This window comes from Chanos chanos, chromosome 12 (genome assembly GCF_902362185.1).
Source record: "Chanos chanos chromosome 12, fChaCha1.1, whole genome shotgun sequence".
Taxonomy (NCBI): domain Eukaryota; kingdom Metazoa; phylum Chordata; class Actinopteri; order Gonorynchiformes; family Chanidae; genus Chanos; species Chanos chanos.
The window spans coordinates 18,871,821-18,881,930 of record NC_044506.1 but is presented as its reverse complement, the minus strand read 5'-3'; the positions used below and the strand labels follow the sequence as shown (position 1 = coordinate 18,881,930).

General features: G+C 43.0%; 1 protein-coding gene across 1 annotated transcript; it reads right to left on the bottom strand.

Annotated features, from left to right (window-relative positions):
• Positions 1–833: 833 nt before the first annotated feature.
• On the bottom strand, positions 834–9,137 carry rad21b (RAD21 cohesin complex component b). Its single transcript, XM_030789002.1, has 14 exons — positions 9,077–9,137; positions 7,795–7,991; positions 7,524–7,653; positions 7,259–7,358; positions 6,469–6,575; positions 6,018–6,221; positions 5,558–5,677; positions 5,175–5,303; positions 4,713–4,936; positions 2,862–3,015; positions 2,346–2,491; positions 1,825–1,986; positions 1,453–1,536; positions 834–1,178 (listed from the first exon to the last, which is right to left on the bottom strand). Exons 2-14 carry the CDS (start codon positions 7,936–7,938, stop codon positions 987–989), a joined length of 1,896 nt encoding a protein of 631 aa, XP_030644862.1. The 5' UTR covers positions 7,939–7,991; positions 9,077–9,137; the 3' UTR covers positions 834–986.
• Between the last annotated feature and the right edge of the window lie 973 nt (positions 9,138–10,110).

The window sequence follows — 10,110 nt, the reverse complement described above, 5'->3', positions numbered from 1 at the left end:
CCGATGTTTTTGCGTCATTCCATGTGTGCATTCCACATGGGGAAGAAACCATGCTAATAGAGAGTGGGGGGGGGACGTATCACAGAAAGCGGGTTTAGTGAAAACTCAGAGTTAGTTAACACAGAGTAAATAGTAAACCTTTTGACAGAAGAGCCCCATGGCTTCATTCTCCTAGCAAAATAATGTCAGAGTTTTCAGTAAACCTGCTTTCTGGAAACCGCCCCCCCCCCAGAACTGCTATCTACCTGTGTTCCCATGTGAGGCCTGATGTGTGAGGAGCAGCAGTAAACCTATTCTGACCAGACGATTTCTCAGCAGGTGCAAATGAACGACTGTTACCATCACTCGTGTTACGTGAGGAAAGACAAAAAAAAAATTTAATAAAAAGTTAAACCAGTGCCGTAAAAATGTAATTTTACGAGTCTACTATATATTACATAATAAAATATATTATAGTAGAAGCATGCAAAATGAGAGGCCTGTTTTTAAAATGATCTAAAAATCAGATTTCTTTCTTCTTTTTTTTTTTGTTAGCCCATTTGCAACCAGCAGAGTGAGGCACACACTTGGGAAGAGAAGCTATTACACTCTGGTGTCTCAGGTGTAAACAAGGATTTCAACTTTACCTGGCGGAATGCTAGAAGCAACAAACTATTGACCGTCTACAAATCAATCGTTATGCAAATGACTGCTATGGTTCTTAAGTTAAAAAGGAGATCGAAAAACCTGGCCTAATACTGCACGCTCCTTTTGACAGACAGGTGTTAAAAAAAAAAAAAGAAAGAAAGAAAGAAAAAAAAAAAAAACACGTCTTGTTTGACCTTTTAAAAACGATGTACGCCCCTACGAAAAAGACGAAGAAAGCACACACGGTGGAAATAAAAACGCACGTGAGCAGAAAACAACACATCATATACAAACCAAGTAACTGCGGGACAAAGAGCCTGTCAGTGTGGACTGACACGACTGTAGAGGGGACAGTCTGTCTAAACGATGTGAAAGCGGGGACCCGGGGTGGCGATGATGTCACTGTAAGGTTCGGCCTGGGACAGCTCCACGGCCTGCTGCTTCTTCAGCACCAGGAAGCTGTAGAACTTGGCGGCGGCCTGTTTTTTGTTGTTGCTTCGGCACAGATCCAGCAGGCTGACTGATTCAGCGCCAGTCTTAGCCATAACCCTCTGTGTGAGGTCATAAGACAAGAATTGTAAACAAAAACAACAACAACAACAATAACAAAGCTGTTATCCTATCATAATCCATGCAAGTGGATGACTGGTGAAAACTGTGTTTAGACATGTCAGAGACACTCTGTCGTGTCTGAATACCTATCAGGTGAAGGTCAGCTGACTGCCCAAGCATTTTGAGTGTGCTTACACTGGCTAACTTCTGGTTTCTGCCTCATTAAAGAAAAACAGAGAGAAGAGAAAAGGATCATAAAAGCTTTGCACACACCTGCAGTCCATGGAGCATCTGCTGGGTTCTCTTATTCCACCTCCTCTCCTCCTGATCCTGGTCTCCACCTTGGCCCTCCTCCTCCTGACAATCACAAACGAGAGCCAATGAAAACCACGATAAAGACTTGACAGATAAAAACAGTAAACTGATTTGATACATACTATTAATGATACTTTGACAGTAAGTATTGTATAAAAGGCATTTGGTTGATCATAAATGAATAATAAATTGAATAACAAATTGAATATCAGACTATTCCTTGAAACAAAACCTTTTTTGCTTAAGGAAAATTTGGCAAAAACTAAGTAGTCATCAACTCGTTAGAGTTAAGTCTGTGGTGGATATCTTGTCGGTGATCGTTCAGCTAACCTCTTCATCCTCATCATCATCCTTCTTCTCTTTGCTTTTCTCTCCCAGTAAGTCCAGATCTGGGATAAGCTGGGAGATGTTGGTGGGCTCCTCAGGAGGCAGGTCTACCTGCTGCATGTGCAGGCGTGTGGACACGATAGAGGAGCGGTCATCCTCCAACATCTGCACCCAAACAAGACAAGGGTCAGTTCAGCTCGACATTAACCTCCAGTTAAACAAAAGAGAACAAACAAACAAAAAAAATCTCTGATGTAATGTCATGTAAATGTTTCAAATGTAATGTCATGTCTCTAATCTGTATGCTGCTTGGATTCAGGTGTTTTAATCTAAGATATAAACATCAAAGAAACAGATCCTATTGCAGCAGTGACTTGTGGCATGGCTGTTTGTTGGTTCTGTGAGTTGCCTGTGTGAATTGTTGGTTCTGTGAGTTGCCTGTGTGAATTGTTGGTTCTGTGAGTTGCTTGTGTGAACTGTTGGTTCTGCGAGTTGCCTGCTGTTCTCTCCGGGCTGGTACTCACAGGCAGGGCCGGTTCTGTGTCCTGGGCCTTGCGTTTCTGTCCTCGGTGGCTGGACGGCGGGGGCATGACAGACTCATCTAGCGTGGTCCGGCTGCCCTCCATCGCTGAGGCCTGGAGCACACTGGGCTCCTCTAAGATGGTCTGGTCTGAAAATGAGAAAACAAAAAAAAAACAAACAAACAAACAAACAAAAAAACCCATCATGGCAGGTGAATCATCCATAACAAGTTGAGAGCGAATAAAGAAAGGTTTAGAACGTATTTGGATAAGGACACCTTTTCTTTCGTCCTTTTCGTTTTTGATACAGAACAATTTACTTCAACTCTCTGTTTATAATGAATGTTCTCCTCTCTCTCTCTCTCTCTACGGAAGTAGCATTGGGCAAAATTGGGCAGGTAACCAAAAGCAGTCTTCCAATGCAAACACAGCTTGTTGTTCACAAGCCTCTCACGTAAAGTCCGTACTCTGCCCTGTCCTGCGATCACATGTACTGTTAGGTACAGTCTTCTCTCTCACCGATGATGTCTCTCTGCTGGGATAGCCCCTCTTCGCGAGGGACCTCGGGGTTCTCCAGGTCTTTGAGGAACTCGTCCAGGCTGTCGGCCTCGCCGCCTTTCCTCCTCTTCCTCAGCTCGTCCGGCACCAGCGGCGTCAGACACCGCGTGAACATCTGAACGCGGGAGAGAACCGTTAGAGAACCACAGCCAGTGGTGATCGGTCACAACAGTCCTTCATGCAGACGTGGTCCACACGGTCAACGATGTGCCTGATGTTTTCACCGGCCCCGCACGTTGCATGTTGGGGTACAAACATGACTTATAGAAAACAACAACTGGGGGAAACAATCTAAGGTAGATACGCAGACATGACAGGAATTATTTGCAACTGAAGAAAGCCTCACACCATACACTCGAACGATTTTTAGGAACCAGCATAATAACAGAAGTCAGTAAATGCCTCTGATTTCAAATATTTGATGTTCCGTTCACCGTAACAACAAATAAAGAGTGAACTAAACAATTTGCAGAACCAGTCATTGCATCAGGCTCCCTCTTGTGTCGGCTGGCTGTAACATAATCCTTTTTATCTGACATCATGCATCTGTCCTTCATTGCTGTGTCCTTCATTCTAACACAGCAATAGAGTACAAATGGAAATGCTATGCAGAGAGTTTACACCTGGGTACATATGGAATGCTATGCAGAGAGTTAACACCTGGGTACATATGGAATGCTATGCAGAGAGTTTACACCTGGGTACATATGAAATGCTATGCAGAGAGTTTACACCTGGGTACATATGGAATGCTATGCAGAGAGTTTACACCTGGGTACATATGGAATGCTATGCAGAGAGTTTACACCTGGGTACATATAGAATGCTAGGCAGAGAGTTTACACCTGGGTAAATATGGAATGCGAGAACGTTTGTCAACTATACAGCACATAACATCATGACCTTCATAGCAACCTACACCAAATTTTAATTATATTAAATCATTTGTCATCTAGTACTTATCTGCGAGTCGTGTTTGTGTGTAAAATTCTCATTGAAAATTTTTTGTATGAATGGACAGAGCTGACAGCAGCTGGAACATCAGGACAGACAGTGCCCTCAGCTCACGACACAGACCATATGACAGTAATGAGATTCATATGGCAGTACTGTACAATAATCCCACAGATTATCATACCACAGTACTGTATGGGATCCCCAGAAAGTTCCGTATGACAGAACTGTGCAATAATCCCAAAGTGTGCCACAGAACAGTACTGAGGTTCGTATGAAAATACCATACTATCAGAGTATGTCATATGGCAGGTACTGAGGTGTGTGCGACAATGCTGTATTATAGCAGTATGTCATACAGCAGAACTCACAGGTTTGCATGACAGTACTGTATGGTATTCACACACTATTTCCCTGTTTCTCAGATCATCTACAATTTTCACACAGAAAACATCTTGCTGCATTTATTCAGTGAAACAATAAGCTAGGATATGCAAATTATCTTCTCAAAATTTTTAAATCCCTTCCCCTGAAAACAAAAGAATGTGTTTCTGAGAGTTTCAGGAAACCACACAATTCATGATCCATTTTTTTTTTGCCTGTAGACCAATTTCATCTGTTTACTTTGAAGAAATAACCTAAGCCCTCACAATCCTTACACTAGGGTTTAAAGCCTGAGGGGCTACACAGCCAAATGCATGTTCTTATTAATGCAGTGCTGTTGATTTGGGATGGAGTAACCTAAAAAAACATTTTTAACATCGCCCTCAGTTTGACGCTCTCTCTGCATGATTACCAGACAGACAAACATTGATATCACATCGTTGCCGTGCGGAAACGACAAAAGCGCTTTCTGACCTTGAGAAGCCTGCTGTTCCACAGAGGCTGGGCAGGGAGGGAGAAGAGCTTCTCCACCCCTCCCGTCTCCTTCCACATCATCAGCTTCTTAGTGGGCGGGGCCAGGTCCAGCGTGGTGACGATGTCAGAGTAGTCACTGAGCTGTGCGCGAATGGTCTTACTGTCCAGCTCCTTAACGCTGTCCACAATCAGTTTCCTTTTCCTCTTCGCTTTGGTTTCCTTCACTGGGACAAACAGACAACAACTATTTAACCAAGAGCCTCTCTCTGCACACAAGTCAAAATGCCAAGCAATACCCATTTAATCGGCTCTCTGGTAGACCAGCCTGGTAACTACACTCGGGCCCGTTGACCGAAACTGTGCCTCCCACTGGTAGTTTGGTTTAGATGCGGCTTAATGGTTTCACAGATGCAGATTTCTGATGTGGTAAACAACATCTTTATTGATGATCTGTCTCCTGACCTGTGATGTCAATGGGCTCCAGGGCGAATGCCTCCTCCTCGTTGTGAACCAGGGTGGTCTGCTCCGTCTGGTCTGTCATGGCAGGGAGCTGCTCAACAGGACCGGAGTCGGGGCTGTCTGGACCTCCAGCTACATAGACAAACAACATGCTGATCAAGCCATGCGGTGAAAACGAGACACCAAATCTGTGCCATGTGTAGTCAAACCCTCTGTATGTAACCGCACACACATTAACGCCATCATATCCCATTAACAAATGTGAGAAATTCTGTGCAAAAAACGTAACAAAAAACACTTGACCAGGCCTCAGAATAAAAAAAATAACCTCTCTCTTCTTTCCTGAAATGAAAAGCAGCGGCTGTTTTAGTTTAATGGTAACATACCCGATATATTGTCGAAATCATCGTCATCGTCCCCGGCGTGTTCCGTGGGCATCATCTCCGTGATGGCGGGAGGGTCGTCGAAAATGCCTCCTCCGCCCTCGGGACTCAGCAGCTTGTCCACTGAAATCAGACCAGACCCCAGCTCAACGCACGACGCGCATTAACAGTGTTCTCCTAACGTCAGGTTTTATTTTCACCTCAGCTGATCTGAGACCAGCCTAATGAAACACGGCTCCTACATATACCGTTCAAAGATATTTACATCAGGACTGTCCCAGAAACAGTGTAAAACTGTGAACTTAACGCTTCATTTAAGCAGAGACCATGAACTGCACAACACGATAGTAGAAAACCACATATCAATTAAATATGCCAACACTTTAAATTATTACATGATTATTACATGATTATTACTGTTATTACATATGTATTAAGCATCTGCTAGGCTGCGTCCTCTTACCAAGCATTCCTCCACCATCCATAGGATTGTCTCCAAAGTCGTCCTTGTACTGTTCGTATTCCAGATGGTTGGACTTATCGGTCATCTGACCACTTCCTGTCTCAGACTCCAAGAGCAAGTTGGAGGCAGATGCTCCGTTGATGATGTCCACCTCAAACGCACTCTCCTCCCTCATCATTTCTCTGTCATCCATCCCAAAATCAGCTGACAGGGGAGTATAACAGACATGTTAAAATTCATATCCCAGAAAAGGAGTCGTATCTATCACGGGCATGTCCGCTACGTGAGTACGCGCAAGATGTTTCATACCCCCCCCGCCTTTTTTTTTCTCCCTGTAGTTCACAGGATAATCTGTACTGCAGTAGTATACAGTCTTGCTACAGCCAGAAGTTTATGATTTTGCTGGGTTTAGTTAGTACAACTGTAACGGACAGACATGAGTGTGTCGTACCAAAGTCGTTGTCCTGGAGCAGATTGAGGTTTCCCACCTCCTCACGCATGGTGATCTCCTCAGCACGAGACTGATTCAGAGTGAACTGCTGGGCGACGTCGATGTCACTAAAATCATCACACAAACCAACATCAAACATGGCTTTCACAAGCACACATCTGTACAGCCAATCAGGTGAGGGAGGGTGACACAACATACAAATACACTTATAATCAAAACACACACAGTGTTCTCTAAGGAACGTCAGGAATGTTCCGCTCTCTCAGGAACATCTACTCGAAGTCTGAGGCAAATCGTACATTTTTAATTAATGCCTAACATGGATTAGAGGGAAAGCGTTCTCCTTCTGACATATGGGCTTGTGGTAAGCCAATCCTCAGCAGCTGTTGGGACTCCGGACAATTTTTCACACAAAGAGTTGAATTTTCTGTAATGTCCTAAGACACACTTGAAGCTACAGTGATTTACAATATAACATCCAGCTGTGGTTGAGTCGATCGTTCATTTCCAAATGAATGATTTTTAAATATCAAATGAATAAAAAAGACATAGAACGACAAGCTAGTTACAAAATGAGGTAAATATTGGTCTGCCGAAATAACACAAACAGTGACTTTTCTGAAGCGACAAATTTAATCAAAGGAAGCAATAGTCCAAATGGGCCGATACATGAGTGGACTTGCCCATAAAATGAATCCCTAATATTTAACGGCTGACTGACAGTAGAGGGCTGTGAAGCGCCTCTGTAAATTAAGAGCTTAAGCTGACACAGGGAAGAGAAATTACTTACTCCAGGTCTGGGAGTGGCTGGTCAAAGTCATGGAACTCCTCTGGCAAGGTGATGGCATTGTAGGCAGCTTCACGATTCTCCTCTGGCAGGTCGACCACACCTGGTGGAGACGGGCAGCACAGTAATCAATCAGTCTGTCATCCCGATGTTCAAACAAGCCGTCCCAGCGACCCGACATGAATGACAGACTTAAGTATGTCCTTTGTGTTCCCAGACCGCAGAGATCAGATTCAGCCAAAAAAAACAAAAACAAAAAACCCCATACCTGGTCGAAATGCCATTTTTATCTTGATGAAGGCTTCGTTACAGTCTGCGAGCAGATATTTGGCTTTTCTGTGATAGATCCTGACCACGCCCAGGAGCAAGTGACCAGATGTACGCAACGCCATTTTGACCTGTCAGTTCAACATTTTGTCAGTAAGACATGGAATCACTTCACTTTTGATTATGGCTACCAGCATTTACGAGTTTGTTTAGAAAGAAGCAGGTCAGAAAATGCATGATGGAAACACGATCACCCATTCACTGTTCCTCACCTTAGGGGAGATGATGCTCTCCACACTGCTCTCAAGGTTGCATTCAAACACATGTGCCTTGGTCAACTTCTTATCCCAGTGGGCCGCTAGCCAGATTTTGGCTAGCGGCCCACGTTTGCTGAGAACAAAGTGGGCGTAGAACATCGTCCCAGCACCTTCTCAAAGCGAGGGGCCGGGAACGCCACACCTGTGCGGGACTTTAAAGAGGAAACATTTGAAAGAAACCCGTTTAATTCAAATTCCGCTTAAACCATACCCTGAGAACTGGCAGTCGGGTCTTGTGATTGGGAGAAACGGGAGAAAGATAAGATAGACGGGGGTTAACATAGGGACATGTTTATGAATTTATGTAAGAAGATCGCTTGTCCGGTAAATCATTTTAACACAGCAAAAAGTAGTTTATCATTTGCCTTTCCTTAATCACATATCTCCTGTATACTTTTAACAATCGACAATTAAACGACAGTTGAAACGTGAACAAAAAGGGGGTCGACATATTTACAATACTACCATGACAGTTCTGCGTTTTGTCATGGCTACCTATGGTGCGAATTTATCAGTTCTAATAGGACACACAGTAATGTAAGGAGGACTGGGATGAGGTGTCTATGGCAATGACATAGAATGGGCGAGCAGTCAAACAGGTAACAGGGCCCACTAAATTAAAATTATGACCACCGGCCACTTTCCTAACACCATCAGCGGACATGGCTGGACATTGGTGACGCGTATGAGGGCTACACTCGACTCCTGCCAGTTGAGTGTTTATAACTGAATTACGCGGAAAAATCACCCCATATGATAATAATTTTTCGGAGATAGCAATTAATAACGTATCCTTACTGCTGAACTGTATTAACAATGCTGGTTTACAATGCATATCGATCCGCAATAGCAATAAGAACCGCAGGATGTCGCGAGATGAAGTAATGGTCAACAGTGCCTTGACTGCTACACAGCTCACTAACTGATAACATAATTCTTATAATTCCAAACTGTTGTCCAAAACAGACGCTATGCATGGATTACCAAAGTTAATTATCTCACGAACTGTTGTGAATTCGCGGTGCGACAAATTGTGACATAATTAAGAGTGGGGATATAATCAAATTCTGGCTAACTACTCACGCTAGCCTGCTGGACTGCCAGTCATTCGTAACATGGAACGGATTACTAAAGCATGGTTTGTTGCGACAGAACCATAATAGAGAAATCGCTACAGTTGCACAGAGATGTGTTATATCCATGCTACTGGAACATTTAATCACTCTGTATAACTTACTGGTTTCGCTCCAATCGTATATTTCCCTTTGGGGACCGTAGCTAGTGTAATTTCTTCCACCCCTCCTCCCAATGTACAGATTCACTAAAACAAACAAAATGGCGCCGTCTCCTCTCACTCTTTCCGCCCGCCCAAAGACTATTTAAAATCCACAGGATGTTTACGGACAAAATTTTCGCAGGGAGAGGGCGGTTCATACCGTGGCAGAGCACAGGGAACAGCTGTCCAGTAATTTATGCTTCAGAGTGAACTGTAAGATTTTTCATTCATAGCCATGAATTAAGGATATTAACCATTAATTTTGCCTTTATTACAACACACCTGCTTATCGAACCAAGCTGTTCCTAGCGTCAGGTTACCGTGAGTTAAAATGGATTGTCAGAGCACGTGCGACCTCCTCAAAAACCATTAAAAGACTTTTCTGACTCATTCAGAAAATTTCTGTTATAACTTAGTATTTGCCATTGTAAATGCTAATCTATACTTTTGTGTATTTGAAAGTCTATTTCCCTCTTTGAGACACTGTACAGGTCTGGCCGGTTTGTAAATGTGCATCTTTGCAAGCAGTCCCATTGCTTTCAGAAAATCATAAGAACATGACAGCGCAGAGAGGTTTCAATAGCTTGTCAGTTATATGTAATGAAATGAAAACCTTGTGTTTATCGATTGCAAACCACTGGTTACCAGTTTGGTACCCTAGTGGAAATTCCAGTTAAAATCATGTTCAAATAAACAGTGTGTGCACTTCTTAGGTCAGTTTATACCCGGCAAAATAGGCTAATTAATAAAAACTGACCCATAGGAAGGCAGAAAACTTTCTTTAAGCAATATACAACTTTAAAAATTAGTGTTTTCAAAATGAATTCATATTCAATTTAAAAACACTCATTTTTAAAAGAACCACTAACGGTTAAAACGTTTTACAGATGACTTGACATTTTCAAAAAGCAATGTATTTTCTTTTGATGAATCACGCCATTCATTTAATTATATTTCATTATTTTTGGGTGCATTCTCAATTTACAGCACTTTAT

Excerpts from the sequence above, each read along its gene's own strand:
- rad21b (XM_030789002.1), bottom strand. The coding sequence starts at position 7,938 with ATGTTCTACGCCCACTTTGTTCTCAGCAAACGTGGGCCGCTAGCCAAA. Across the intron at positions 7,654-7,794 it reads AGAGCATCATCTCCCCTAAG|GTCAAAATGGCGTTGCGTAC; the intron begins GTGAGGAACAGT and ends TTGAACTGACAG. Across the intron at positions 1,537-1,824 it reads ATGATGATGAGGATGAAGAG|GAGGAGGAGGGCCAAGGTGG; the intron begins GTTAGCTGAACG and ends TGTGATTGTCAG.